The following is a 15066-nucleotide window of genomic DNA, read 5'->3' as shown; positions in this document are numbered from 1 at the left end:
CTTGATTCTTTCCAATTCATTGTTTGTGCTCTGATTTGGCTCATGGAAGTGCCAGTGGGTGGGTGTTGTATCCTGTTGCTTAGTCCAGATTGCAAGGATTTAGGTACCCGGCTTGTGTTGAAATACAAAGGAAGTGATCTGCCTCTCTGACAGTCTCAGGCACATCAGTGACAGTAATGTAGAAATGCTGAATATTAACCAAACATACCTGTTTGCGGATCTATTTCTTGCTTATTTTTCCCACCCTTGCAGGAAAAATAACAAGAATTTGTTTTCCTACTCTTTTTTATCATCAATCAGGAAGAGTATATATGAATGTTGGCTATGCTTGATGGGTGTTTGAGGGCTTGAAGGTATTTTTCAGCCTGATTTGTACATAGATCTGTAGAAGTGCTTTATTGAGACCTTTGTTCATGGGAAGTTATGGAAGCCAAAGCAACAGAGCTTGTTTCAAGCCTGTGTTGCAATGCTTTAAATACCTAAATACAAATATGCTACAGATGCTATTGAGCTAGAGGAGTGTGCTGTAGCTTTGATTGAAAAGGTAAAGATTTTTTTAGAATTTCCAGTTTCTGGTGAATGGAAAGTGAGAAACTTTATGAATTTTATGGAATTTATTTTATTAATTTTATGAAAGTGTGATCCTTTATTTTGAAGGATCACACTTAACAGAAAAAATAGCCTTGATCTTCAAAGTTCCTCTTTTCGCATCTTTCCTTTTCCTTCCATTTAAATTTCCCCTTTGGGCATAATCAGGAAGTTCCTCTTTAGTCAGATAATGAGAAAAATAATAGCAGAGTATAATCTATGGTAATTATTTGTCAGAGCAAATGTTCATTTAAGATCCAATATCTGAGTTCTTTTTATTTTCCATTCTGTGTGGTTTAGCAGTAAACTAAAACTTTCTCAGCTTGAGTAAAGAGCTTAGAGTAGACCTGCTTTACTTCAACACAGAAATGCTTTCTTCTGTATTAAATAAGAGTGAACAAATAAATAGTTTTAGATTGATTAACAATCTGCTGCTATTAAAATATGAAGTTTTGAAATGTCAGTTTATACCAGTAATACAATCTAATAGCTTTTCACTATGGTATTTCAATTAGAAATGTTAGGTTTATGGTTCAGATTCTAAATTCACTGTGTGTGTTGGTTTATTAACAGAGTCCTTATGAAAGTAAATATCTACAGAAGATTGTGCAAAAACTGTAATGCTTAATGTTTTCTTGCATCTATGGAAGGAGAAAAGATTCCATATGCTGTCTAGAGAGAAACACTCATGATTTTTTAATAACAGTAACACTTCTCAGTTGTATGGGTTTGTTCCCTTTCTTAAAGCTATTGTTGTGTCTGACTGATGAGAATTTATTGATGATAATTCCCCTGTCATCAGCAGTCACTTAAACTTGAATAAATGTCTGTAGAGGCAGCCTTGATATGACACAGCAAATCACTCCGTGTGGAGTGTCTGAGCAGATCGTGGTTCCAGCAAGCCAAGCCAACCTTCCTGCTCCTGCCTGAGCCTCCCAACAAACAGATCCAAAATCTGACAGGCCAAGGGCATTCATGGGCTCTGCTGGCCTGTGGGAGTGTTCCCTGGCTGCTGTGAGCACAGGCATGGCTGTGTTTGCAGGGGTTAATAGATGGAATCTGATGCAATCCCTCCCACTTTTCCTAGCAGTTTTCATTAGACAAGTGCTCCATAGCAACAGTGAGATCACTGGAGACAGTATTTCATTGATTTCTGCCTCCCGCCCCCTTCCATTTTTGAGCCATTCTTATCACTGGAGTGCAGTTGGTGGAAAGACAGGGGGGTTTATGCAGAACACTTCTGTGGGCTTCTGTCTTGTAAATAATTTGGAAAGCAGAAATCCCTCACATCTTTTTTGTTTCATGTTTCACTATGTATTTAAAGAGAGATACAGGCTTAGGGGGCTGGATAACTGTACCTGCTGTAGCTGATGTTCTTAAGTATTCTTGCATTGTTTGCTGGTCTTCCAGGGAAAAGAATAATGTAGAGCAAGATCTGAAGGAGAAAGAAGATGCCATCAAGCAGAGGACAAGTGAGGTCCAGGTAAATAAACCACCAAATTTTTGTTCAGACATCTGATATTGCACCATGTGCTGTTTTAATGACAGTGGGATTACTGAGTCTTTAGATCACGTCACTTATCCAGTAAAAAGAAAAAAAATCGGTAGCTAAGAAAAATAATGTACTTTGAAGTGTATTTTATATATAATTTTGGATTTGTGTAGGTGTGTATATTTATATAAATGTGCTAGCTCCTATAGGATATATAGCATGCATGGAGTTTTAAATGAAAAATATTACCAAAGACTAGATTTTTCTTTCTTTTTTTAAGCAAGATTATCTACTGTGTAATTAAAACTAAAGAGGACGCTGTAGCAGTGTAAATTATTTAATAAACTTAAGTGGCTGAATTAAAAGAGCTTGTGTATCAGGCTGCTTCTTAAGAGGCACAGTAATTACCAGCTAGGGAGAAATGTTGCCTCAAATTAATTTTGCCTAATATAAGTGAATTTTATAAAGAATCTGTTGATTTTTATTTGAAAGGATGATACTGAATTTCTTGAATATCTAAATTTACAAGTGTTTTGCAGATGTTAAAATTATGCAGTCAGCATCAGTGTTTAGAGCGCTGACAGACTAGCCAAGCTCTGAATTAAATATTGCAAAGCAATATTTCAGTTAAATTCTCAGTTGCTATTTTTAAAAAAATCTTCAATGTGATATCTGACCATTTATATTTATTTCTAAATTTATTTTAAGATTCTGTCATTTTCCATAATCTTTACTTAAGAGTAAATAACGCAAGATTTCAGCATTTCAATTTCGGTGGGGCTGAAAAGGAGCTAATGTGTTACAAGAGTTGTGAATTTTGTGCAGGGTTATTTAATATCCTTGGAGTGTGGATGATAATTAATCGTGTGACCTTTGAGGAGATAATCAGATTCTGGCCTGTTGGTCATGGAAGTTGCCCATGCCTGAGCTCCACGGTCATTCTCCTCCCCACCCTGCAGATTCCCTTTCCTGCTGTTCACACAATTCTCAGGGGTATTCCTGGCTTTGCACACAGGATTATTTTGTTGGTGTCTTCTGGAATGTGTGTTGGTTCATGTGAGGGTTGAGTTTTCTGGTGCCTTTGCACAAAAGGTTTGTAAGCTTGATAAAAACCTTACCTTGAATGTTCCAGTGTCATCCATGTGCGTTTGACAGGCAGCAGCGTCACAGAATCCCCTGAGTCTCTGCATCCTGAGCAGTGCTGCTGGGAGCAGCTGTCTCAGGTCTTTAACCTGTTAGTGGTCACACAAGCAATTTCTAAATATAGTTACAGAGTTCTGTCAGTCTGCACAGAAGGAACAATCTATTATGGGCTTGTCAGAAAAAGGAGAAACCTCCGGGATCAAACAGGAAATGGCTGCAGCATTTATTTAATCTGCTGGCCCTTTATCTTTTCTTATTCCTGGCTGGTGGAGGACCTGCATGTTTCAACAAACTTTCTAGAACTTCAGAGAATAATAGAGCAGATTAAGGATCTCTTTCCCTCTTGCATTTTTCTTCTGGTTTTATTCTAATGAGGACATTTCTAAAGATGGTCTACCAAAAAACCATTTTGCTCTAACCTGCCTCATTGTTTCAAGCTGGTTTTGTGGCATGGCACTTCAGGGTTTCTGACACCAGAATTCCTTCCACAGACCTGTTTGTAATCTCAAATATAGCCATGGTCAGTGATCAGTCAAACTGATTTGTATAGCTGAAGGGAAAGAATGACAGTTTTTTCTTCAATTAAAAAAATGAAAACTGTGTAAATAGGTACTAAAAAGCAAAGGCAGGAAAAGAGTTGTAAGGAAGATGTAGCATCTAGATGGGGTTTAATGTGCTTGTTAAAATATCAGCTCTTTAGTAGCAAAGACTAAGGGGTGTCTCCTCAAAGTTACATGCACTGAGTATCCCTCAGAATTGGATTTTCTTTTTCTCCATTGCAGTGCACCAATGCCATTAGAAAGTCAGTGAAGTTTTACTTTTCTGTCCTCTTGCAGGCTTGACATTTTCTAGCGCATGAATTGTCTTGGGAAGGACAGACTGGCAAGCTATTAAATCCCTTGTCCATGGAAATATGGATTCCTAAACTTTCCTTATCCTACACTTTATTGGCATAAAGAGTTACAATGATTATAAATCTAACAGAAGGATTATTGTTACCATCAGTATGGCAGTTTGTAACACCTCAAGTATCTTAAGGGTTTTCATTTAGAATCTCATTCAGTGCTTGAACATTAAGATGCTGCTTCCATGCTGAAGGGTGTTCTTTGAAATTGAAGCTTAGTTGGAGCCTGGTTTAATTCATGAAGAGGCATCTTTGAGTATGATAGCCAGTTTTGTGTGTTGTATCTACTGCAGCCTTTAATTCTGGAGAGGTTAGGTGCATATGTGAACAAAAACCACCACAGGTTTTGCGTTCGGTTGGGCTTTTTTTCTTTCTTTTCTCTTCTGGCAGCCATCAGGCTTAGTTAGGTCTCTTCAGTGCTTCTCTACTGCTGTGCCTAGGACAGACAAAAGTGGAGTTGATCTATATTTAGCTTATGTGGATGTGAATTCCTGCTTCCTCTAGGAGAAAGGAGGCTGAAGTCTCTTTAAGCTGTTACTTTTTTCCTCCACTGCTTGTGTTAACTGTCAGCTGATCCTTGCTTTTCAAAGCCATGTGAAAATGAACGGATCAAGAGTGTCCCAATTATCCAAGTCAGTAGCTGCTCTGAGAGCTTTTTGTGTGCACACTAGTTTTTCTCTCCTGGGTTAGAAATAACCAGTATTTTTCCTAGCCTGACTGCTGTATACTGACATACTCTTCACTGAAATTCAGATTTGATTTGGGGGAATTTTGTGGGGGGCTTTTTGTGATATGGTTTGGGAGATTTTTTTGCATGGTTTTGTGGTTGATTGTTAAGGTAAAACCATCTGTGATGTATCTCTGGGTAGCCCTCCAGTTGTCTTGAGGTTACCTAATTCCCCAGCATCTGACTGCTGCATCATATGCCTTTCTATTCCTATCTGTCTTTTTGTCCTCCTTATGTGGAGGTGTTAGCACACAACACATGGATAAACTGTCTCCCTCACCAAAAAGAACCCAAACAAAACACCCCTAGGAAAGGAGAGCAGGATTGTAGCTTAGAGCAGCACACATTTGTATGATCTAATCAGAATTTCATGCCTGCTTGCTTTCTTATCCTCCCTAATTTTTTTTTCTCTCTGTTCATTTTTTACTGTTGTTGATGATTCTTCCTGAAATTGCTGTATTTTCTCAGAAAGGCTGCAATCTTCTCTTTTCATCTAATACTTTTCTTTTTGGATTAATCCTTTTTGATCTCCCTGTATTATCTCTTCCTCCTGGCTTTGATGATTCTTTCTTCTTCTTAAATTCTTTCCTTGACATGTTTTTCAGTGTTGTCTCTGCAGCTTGTTGAAGGATAACCATTCCTGTTGCTCAGAAATGAAGTAATTATTTTATGATGCTACTTAATGTACTTAAAACACCAGACACATACTTGCTGCTCTTTCATAAATCAAAAGATTCCATATTATTGTGTATGAAATGTGCATTTTTTACCTGTAGTGGTACACAGAAAATAAGTTTTTGGCTGATCCTTGCAAAATTTGGGGCAGGAATGTCCTAGGAGGCAATGCATTTGGGTTAATGGTCTTTCACCATGCTCCAAAAAACAGTTCCTATTTTTGGCCATGTGTTTTTGAAGGGGGAAGGAGCAGAATAAAGGATTTCTATCATGACAAAATCCCAGAATGTTTTGGGTTGGAAGGAGCCTCAAAACCCATCTCGTTCCAGCCCCCTGCCAGGGGCAGGGTCACCTTCCACTATTCCAGGTTTCTCCAAGCCCCATCCAACCTGGCCTTGGACACTTCCAGAGATGGAGCAGGCACAGCTTCTATGGGCAGGCTGTACCAGGGCCTGCCCACCCTCACAGCAAAGGATTGCTTACTGATGTCCCATGTAAACCTGCCCTCTGCCAGTGTGAAACCATTCCCAGTGTCCTGTGACTCCATGTCCTGATAAAAAGTCCATTTCCAACTTTCATGCAAGCTCCCTTTCATTCCTGGAAGGGGCTTTAAGGTCTCCCTGGAGCCTTCACTTCTCCAGGATGAGCAACCCCAGCTCTCTCAGCCTGTCTTGATAGCAGAGGTGCTCCTGCCCTCTGACCATCTTCATGGACTCCTCTGGGCTCCCTCCAACAGGTCCATGTTCTTGATAAGAAACTCAGTAAAACATAGTGCTAAAGCACAGGACAGAGACACTGTAGCAGCCTGAATAAAGACAACTTTGAAATTCAGAATGAAAACCTGACCTCTCTGTGAGGGATACAGTTCATCTGTATGATCTCAACACTTCAGTGAGATTTACTGAAGAAAAGCAAACAAGCTGATTATTTTTATGTCATTGAATTAGAATCTCAGAGTACTTGCTTGTCTGGTATCCATGCAGGCTTCTGGAAGATAATTTGTTGAAACTTTGAAATCTGGGTTAGCACTGCAGTTTGTACTGTGGAATTCAGTGGTTAAGGGGAGAGAGGGAACAAATGTCAAGCTGTGTGTTTTATTTCAGGATCTCCAGGATGAAGTAAAGAGGGAGAGCAGTAATCTGCAGAAGCTGCAAGCTCAGAAACAGGAAGCACAGGAAACCCTTAATGATCTTGATGAGCAGAAGGCCAAGTTGGAAGAACAACTTAATGACATCAGGCAGAAGTGTGCAGAGGAGGCCCATTTGGTAAGGTCTGGTGGCCAATGCCCTGGGGAAGCATAAATGCCTTGTCTTGAAGAACTCAGCCTTGCAGAGTTCCAGTTGTTGGGGCAGGAAAAAAGGTTTAATGAGTAAAATAGCCTGAATGTCAAGGTTTTGCGACCAACAGAGCATAGGAAATACATCACTTGCTTCAGTGTTCCTAATTTAGTGTCAGAGTGTCAACAAACATGTTGAGATTGCACACAAATAAGGTTTAAAGCAGAAATATCTGTGTTGGTCAGAAGAACAGCTAAAATACTGTGTTCTTATTGAGACCAATAGAGAATTAACTGTTTATTCAGGTATGATCTATAATCTCTGCAATAGCTATGCGATTTTTTTACTTTTTCTGCTCATGAATAATAGTATTTGGATGTGTTTGGAAGTGTTTGGGTTTTTGGGTGTGGGTTTTGGTTGTTTTTGTGGGTTTTTTTTGACTTGAAATACTGTTCATGCTTTAGATTGCCGTGCTGAAGGCTGAAATAACAAGCCAGGAATCAAAGATTTCAGCCTATGAAGATGAACTGACCAAAGCCCAAGAGGAGCTGAGTCGCCTGCAGCAAGAAACTGCAGAGCTTGAACATTGCATAGAGTCTGGGAAAGCACAGCTGGGACCTCTTCAGCAACATCTGCAGGATTCACAACAGGAAATCAATTCAGTAAGGCAGTGTGAAAGACCCACCCCCAAAAAATATTTTGAGCTGGAAACCTTTAGTGTGGTTTGCCTTAAGGGGAAGGCGTTGTTTCCTTTTTTCTTCACTGTTTGCTCATGTCTTTAGTTACTTACACATGTGTTCTGTGCTAGTAGTTGTTAGGATTTTTAGAGGCTGATTTGAGTCATTCAAAATACTTCATGGTCTTTCTTTTATTAATTAAAAGGATTAATTTATTTTAGTTCATAAATAATTTGTCATAATGTAATGAATCAAAAATGGCTGATGCAGACTTAAATTCTCTGTGTCCAGTAGTTATTGAAGTTTTCATCCTCCATGGCCTGGGGCATGCTCTCACTATTCTTTAATTGATGTGAAGTCAATATAAATTACTGATAGCATTTACTTATTGCATTGTTGAAGGGGGAAAGTGAGGTGGATGGAAAAAGAAATTGGGTTGAGATGAGACCCTGAGAGGGAGAGAGCCCTGTGCTTTGAAGTGACTGCTGTTGCACCAACACTTCCAGTTCCTCTCTGTAATCAGGGATTTGTTATAACTTTGGTGATGCCTGAACTTGCACACCCTTTCCTCATGGTTCTCCTTCCCTGTTGCCAGCTGTGTTATGTATTAGCCACTCACAGTGGTACCAAGTTGAAAAGAAAAGGCAAAGCCTCCCTTTGAACCCTAGAAATGGCTGACCTCAGGGTTGGTCATTTCACACAATTCACATCTGTAACTTGCTAACGAGTCTTACAACATTCATAATTTTAAAATATGGCTTTTAGTCTAGAAACTGAGAAGTAAACAACTGGATTTTTTCATCATTTCATCACAGGTGGAGAGAAGGTTATACCACTACAGTGTTTTTATATGGCAAGGGGTGCTTGCCATGAACAGATTTGAGGCAGATAGTATAAGTGGTTATGCTTGACTGTACTGCAGACATTTTTTTTACTGGATTTTGTAACAGTACTTCTGACTTTATTGCTTTTGACTCCTAAATAAGGAACGGTAGGTGCTTTGGTGCTTTAGGCAAGATTATCTAATGGCTGGTCTGAGGTCAGTTAACTTGAAAGACACCTGGTGGTGTCTTTGCTGACACCCCAATAACTCTATTAGATCACTGCCCTGGCAGAGTTCAATAGGATTTAGGCACCCAAATATCTGGACTAGGTTTATTCTTTTGCATAACCTGCCAGATCCAGTAATTCCTTCATAACTGGAAAGTTGTTTGTAAATGTTTGCTGTAAGGCACTGCATTAAGCATATTGCTGAAATAATAAAAGATGAATATAAGTGTCTGCTTAGGAAGATATATTTGGTTTTTGTAGACTTCAGAAGTCATGTGGGAGATGATAATGAAATCATAATGTTCCTTCTTGGAAGATGAGAGTTCTGATAAAGCCTTTTTAATTTTGAGTTTAAGGAAATTGCAAATACATCATCTAGGAAAAAAACCCAGACCACACACATACCCACACACACACCCCAGTCCAAAATAAAATAAGAAAAAAAAACCTAACCAAAACTCCACAGCAAAGCTAAACAAACAAAAGAACCCTGAAACCTTTGCAACTTTTCTGATGAGTTTGAATAGCAACAAGTCTTGGTGTTGCCAGTGACAGAGTCTTCTTCCTTGGCAAAAGGCGTGTCCTTCAACCAGTCTGCACTCCTGCTAAATAAGTTTTCTGCATTTCTCTCAAATTTCATCCTTTGATTGACAGAACAGTTTTTTATTATATTTACTTTTGAAAATAAGATTTTCAGACATATATCACCCATATTTAGGAGGGGATGGCCATTTACTGGCTTCCACGTGCTGCCATACTGATGCTAATACATTTATTTCTGTTTATAGGTGCAGACAAAGCTTCTTGAGCTGAAAGAACTGGAAAATAACCAATTTAGTTGGCACTCTCAGCCCCATAGTACACTTGTTAATGGAACTGTGGATCATTCTAGTCTTAGCAACAGCAGCAGTGAAACTGCAAACCTTAATGAGAATGCTGAGAGGGAAAGCATAGCAGAAGAGGAACAAACAAACTGTGTGTCTCCAGTGAGTAGTGTTTTGCCTGCTTGATCACGATGCATTGCAGCTGTGAAGTGGGAATAAGTTAAGAATATACCAAGATTGATTATGTTTTTAAACATTTGCACAACTGAAATTTCAGGGTGTTCTTCTGAAGGACTGTGTTTCCACATATCTGAAAGTTCATAAGCAGAAAAGGAGGTAATTTTAGTTTGCTTGGAAAGTAGCAGTAACATTTTTTTTCTGTATTTATTTCCAAAGCAAAATATCATAAATTGAATACCAGAATTAACACTAAAGGAGAGCAGCTGTCTCCATTTGGTGCAGTGAGAACAGAATAAGGAAAGGTATAGAAAATCTAAAACTGTCTTGCTTTAAATGTTCCTCCTTATGTCTCAGTAGATTTGTGATTGATTTATTTTTTTAAAAACTTTTACAGGGTTTCTGAAACACTAAAGTATGTGCTATAATAAGTATGAACCTCTTGAAGTATGCTTTTGTATATTGTGTGATTCTGTTTAAAACTTAAAATTTTATCATGCAGTCTTCTATTTACTTATTTATGGTGGATTGCTTTTGCCCTTGTACAGATAAGGAATAGTCCTGAAACAGCAGTCTCTGTAGGAGAAGAGAAAGAGACCCCAGCTGCAACTGTTACCAAAAAGGTGAGTTTCTTCAGCTTTGGGGGAGGAAAAAGTAGGTTAAAAAAAAATCCTGGTTAAACTGTTTCAGGCTTGCACGATGTTCATACAACAATAGAGGAATAATTGTCACTTCCTACTGGTTTTATTTCGTGTGATGTCTTGAAAACATTTCATCTCGGGTAGCAGGAAGGTTGTTGAACAATATTTTGGATCTCCATTGAAGAATTATATAGATTTCTGGCTGCCTCTTTGCCTTAAGCTTTAAGAAACCACTGAACGGTAACAGGAGATGACATAAGTATTTTCCATCCCTGCAAGTCTTAAAAATTTAATATGTTTCTCTCTGTCTGCATTGCCCAGGAAGATCCATTTGATGCTGAGTCTCATCCGTTGCCTGATCTAGTTTCTGAAGCCAGCTTAGAGTTCTTCCAGTCTGACCCTTTTGTTGGCAGTAAGTAAACATTTCTCTCTTAAGTGCAGATTTGCAGAAAGAGATCTTGTGTGAATGCATCAGACTCATCTTCACCTTGAGACTGCTCTTTATAGGATAAATCTGAAGATGTGTGGGTGACAGGAGCGTGGAGCCAATAGCGTTACAGAAATACAAGTGATAGAAATGAGAGTTCTGGGGTGTTTCTCCTTCCTTCATCTGGACTTCCTAATGAGCTCTGAAAATTGCTCCTTTCCCTCATTGCTCCTCCTGAGGACTTCTCTTTCCCCTGCCCTGGTGGCATTTTGGCTGTAGAGGTGTGGGCAGGCTTGTGATGGGTGTGGTGTCAGTGATCTGATTGACAGCCCCAATCCACAAAGAAGTCAGCAGAGGGTTCTCTGGGCTGTGCTGTGGGGAGGGTGTGGGTGGTTCAGAATGAATGGCTGTGGCCTACTTCTGGAGAGTTTGGCTCTCAAAACAAGGTAATGTGGAGCTGCACCATCTGTTCATCTTGTGGAAGTGCTGGGCTTTATTTTAAGAACTTGCCATTGACGAATGATGTTGCTCTGCTCTTATTTTTTATGGAAGGAATGATCTGCCTATATGGAACCAGTTGGGAAAGGGGAGTTATTTTGAATTAACTGCTGAAGCAGATGTTTTCAGCCACATTAATATGATTTTACACCCTTTCAGATCAACATGGTCTGATCAATTTAGCTTGTATTGCTTTGAAAGGAAAAGAAGCTAAATTTGTTTCAGATCACTTGGCTTCTGAAAGAATGTCAGTGCAGATTGAATATTTTATGAATAAATTAAACTAATTTAAAGCAGCTTGAATGTTTCTGTGTAGATACTGCTTGATTTTTGTTTATATTGAAGTGTCTTACAGCAAGGCCTTTCTTTTAGAAGAGAAAAGGTCTGTCTAATAAGAGCCAAACTTTTAGGCTTTGAGCACTCTATATTCAGGGGTAGATACCCACAGCTGAGACAGGGCATCTGTCTCTCAGATGAACATGAGAAAGTAGAAATGAGTTGGGATCATGCATCCACTACTGAAGTGAACACTTAGGAGCTGCCATGCACAGTGTCTGTGATGATTAAACAAACCTGGGACTCCTCTCAGTAGCTGGCCTGGATTACTGCAGTGGTAACACTGCAGAATGTGGGTGTTTGTGGACAACAGCCAACGGAAATGCAGCTTGGGGATGGCTGATTCTCTGTGTGTTTCATGATGGTAATAAGCTCTTTAATGAATATTTGCTTATCTTCTGAACAGGTGATCCCTTCAAAGATGACCCTTTTGGAAAAATTGGTAAGTAACTTTATAACTCATACTGTGTTTGTTTTTCTAAATGGTTCTTGCTAGTGTGGAAAATTCTCACCACTTTCAGAGAAAAAAAGTAGGTGGAAATGCCACAAAAAGTCGTGATAGAATATATGTGACATTAGCACCTGGCCACTTGGTGTAAAAGCTTTCCTGAGAAGTCCATTGCCAGTGAATTTTGCTCTTGTTGGAAGTTCCTTAGCTGGGATTTAAGTATGTGAAGGTGATGAACAGAAGGCCCCAAACACTTGCTGCCTGTTTTATTTGCAAAGTAGTAGGACTGTGCTCTTTTAAAGGCTCTTAACATACCAACTGCCTTTAGAATAAAGTACTGAACAGGTGGGAAGTCTCTGTTTAGATCAACTGCATGGGCAATGTCATTGAATTGCTTGGTCCTGAGTGAAGTTACTGGTGGCAAAAAAGCCAAATAACCAGTGGGAAAGCAACAGTTAAATAGGGTTGAGCATCAAGTGCCAAATAAGAAACATCAGTTGGGCTTGGGAAGTGCAGGAGAGGAGGGCAGGAGAGTTCTTAGGAGAATTAGGTTTTGTAAAATGCTTTATTTTTAGGGACTTGGTTAGAGAACCAATATGCTGAGATGATTCTGGAACTGCTGTTTCCATGATGTGCAGAAAACGTTGCCTTGTCTGATGTTTTGAATCACAGAATACAAATTATTCACAGGCGAATTTCCTACTTCAAAGGTCCTTGGGCTTAAATGTGTCACTTTGCAGCAGTATGAAAAAAAGGTGATACATTGTTTAGTTTTTAAGATATCAGCTAAGTAAAGCAAGCAGAAATATTAGGGAGATGTTTACTTTTTAGATCCCTTTGGTGGTGATCCCTTCAAAGGCTCAGACCCTTTTGCAGCTGACTCTTTCTTCAAACAATCCTCCACCGACCCTTTTGTGACTGCTGGCACTGATCCATTTAGTTCTGCAGACAACAGTAATAATACCACAGTAAGTCTGGTGTCACACTTTCTACTGCTTTCTCTGTGTGCTTTGGACAAAATAATCTGTTTTGTACACTTAGACATGCTTTAAAAAATTGATATTCAGAAATCATATAAAAGTTACCTCTTATCCCCCAGCTCTGTCTTGTCTTTTTGTGTCCTCTTTTCTATAAATACTCACAGATGAAATAGAAGTAAAAATAAAAACATTTTTTAAAAATTTAATTGTGGATCTTCATTGCTCCACAGCTAAGAGCATTTGACAGTAATGACTTAAGCTCTGTCATTATTTAGCAATGACTTAAACTCTGTTAAGCTTTAGAGCTTTCCAACAACTCTATTAGGTGGTGGAACATAATAAATGGAAAGAAAGTCAGGTTCAACCTCACCAGGTTATGCTCAGACACTTGATTTTTGCCTCCACGTGCTAAAAGATCATGAACTATGTGCTGTATTTTATCTGAAATCTGATGTGGTGTGTAGGGTTTCCCATCAGAAAAGTCAGATTGTTCTGTAGGTATATGGTTAGGTTTTGGTGGGTTTGGTTTTTTTTAATAAGAATCACCAAAGGTCTCTTGTAATGTGGAGATGCCTACTGAATGTACCTCTTTCAGGGCTACTTCAGTCTAACTTTTAGCTCACATTATAAATGAGCAGTGACTGAACACTCTTGAGCCTTTAATAAGGTAGAGTTGGGCATAAAAGTCTCTCTGGTATAGACTAGAATTTGTTGAATATGTAATATTTAAAACTGATAGACAAACAATTTAAGCAGCTGAAATTCTTCATGCATTAGCTTTGTCTCCATTCTTTTGCCATCTCCTTTCGTTTTCAATGCTGCTTCTGTTCATGCCTCACTTCCAGCTTTGTGTAAAACATAAAACATGCATAGACATATAAAACTCAGATACATGTGGACTAAGAAGCAAGTTAAGTGGCTGTAGAGTGTGCCTGAGGTGGACCCACAGCAGTCAAGAGTGAGAAATCACTGCACCTGGCAGTGGTGGTCCTGCCCCTCCCCATGGTGTGCACATTGTGCAGATCTCAAGGTCCTGTTACACACCACAGCTTACACCTCCAGGCTTAAAAATTAGATTTCTACAATTTGTAGTACTCAGCACACTATATTTTTCAAAGTCTTGATGTTCTAATGTAATCAGCTCTTGGTCTTATTATAGTCCAAAGGAAGGAAAAAACAGGTCAGAGCTGTGGTGTGGGATTAGCAGTGGATTCTTGAGATCTGTACTTCAGAACTGAAGTTATGCATTCATCCTAAATGCTTTACCCCACCTCTCTGGAGTGTTGAAATCTTAGATCTCCTTGAAGATGGCTCTGGTTGTAGAAATCTGAGACCAAAATGAGCAGTAGATATTGTTGACTGTTGCATTAGCTGTTAGCAAGTATGTTGCCCATATTGTACCTTTTTTCTATCCTTTCAAAGTATTAATCAAAACAGAGAGGAAGAGTTTCTATTAATAGGCTTATTTACTGATGCTGATAAAAGCTATTTCCAGAATGTGTTATCTTACAACTTCTAAACTAAAATAAATGGTGACTGTATTCTTAGATTGAAGAATCTTTTAAGCTGAAAACAAATTTCCCTCCAAAGGAATTTTTTATTTTAGACAGAGATATCAAAGAAGAATGACCCTTTTGCTCCTGGTGGAACCACTGTCACTACATCAAATGATCTAGGTAAAAGTAGATTGTACATATCAAGCTTCTTGGGTTTTATTTTTGCTTTTGCTTGCTTTTGTTTCTAGTCTTTTAACTAAATTTGCAACAGAGCATTACAGGTATTTCCCACGTGTTCTGATTTTTCCCAAAAGTATGACATAAGGTGCCTGTTTTCAGGGGCCATGTTTATAACCCAAAATTGACTCTGTCTGTAGTGTGTGTCACTGAACACTGATTCCACAAAAACTGTTCCTCTGCTTTACTAAAACTGGGGCAGTTCCTGATCTAAGTGTTTGGGCTGTTTGGATGGTCTGTACTGCTTCCCAGTAGGGTTGTTTTCAGAGATTTCATGTTACTGTGTAAGTAGCATCAGGAGAGTAGATGTGGAATACAGTAACTCCTCCACTGAGATTTTTTACTGCTCAATTTTGCTCCTTCCGTGACCCTCTCTCATCTGAGGGCTAAAGATATTTTAGGGAAGGCTCGCAACTCCTATTTTCCTAAACTGCACTGACAAGTGATAATCCAAAACAGGAGTCTCTGT

At 39.0% G+C, this 15066-nt stretch overlaps 1 protein-coding gene across 4 annotated transcripts in view; it reads left to right on the top strand.

Annotated features, from left to right (window-relative positions):
- Window positions 1–15066, top strand: part of EPS15 (epidermal growth factor receptor pathway substrate 15) — a 47410-nt gene that overhangs the window by 24311 nt on the left and 8033 nt on the right. For 3 of the 4 annotated variants that reach the window (XM_031058575.1, XM_031058573.1, XM_031058574.1), the window contains exons 13-21: window positions 1999–2071; window positions 6633–6794; window positions 7271–7468; window positions 9322–9519; window positions 10083–10157; window positions 10497–10587; window positions 11843–11878; window positions 12716–12852; window positions 14471–14540. In XM_031058575.1, coding sequence (XP_030914435.1) covers window positions 1999–2071; window positions 6633–6794; window positions 7271–7468; window positions 9322–9519; window positions 10083–10157; window positions 10497–10587; window positions 11843–11878; window positions 12716–12852; window positions 14471–14540 — 1040 coding nt within the window. Of the gene's footprint in view, window positions 1–1759; window positions 2072–6632; window positions 6795–7270; window positions 7469–9321; window positions 9520–10082; window positions 10158–10496; window positions 10588–11842; window positions 11879–12715; window positions 12853–14470; window positions 14541–15066 lie in introns of those variants that run through there. The other variant, XM_005422939.2, reaches the window with a different exon arrangement.

Source organism: Geospiza fortis, unplaced genomic scaffold (assembly GCF_000277835.1).
Source record: "Geospiza fortis unplaced genomic scaffold, GeoFor_1.0 scaffold396, whole genome shotgun sequence".
NCBI lineage: Eukaryota > Metazoa > Chordata > Aves > Passeriformes > Thraupidae > Geospiza > Geospiza fortis.
This window is presented reverse-complemented; position numbering and strand designations above follow the sequence as displayed.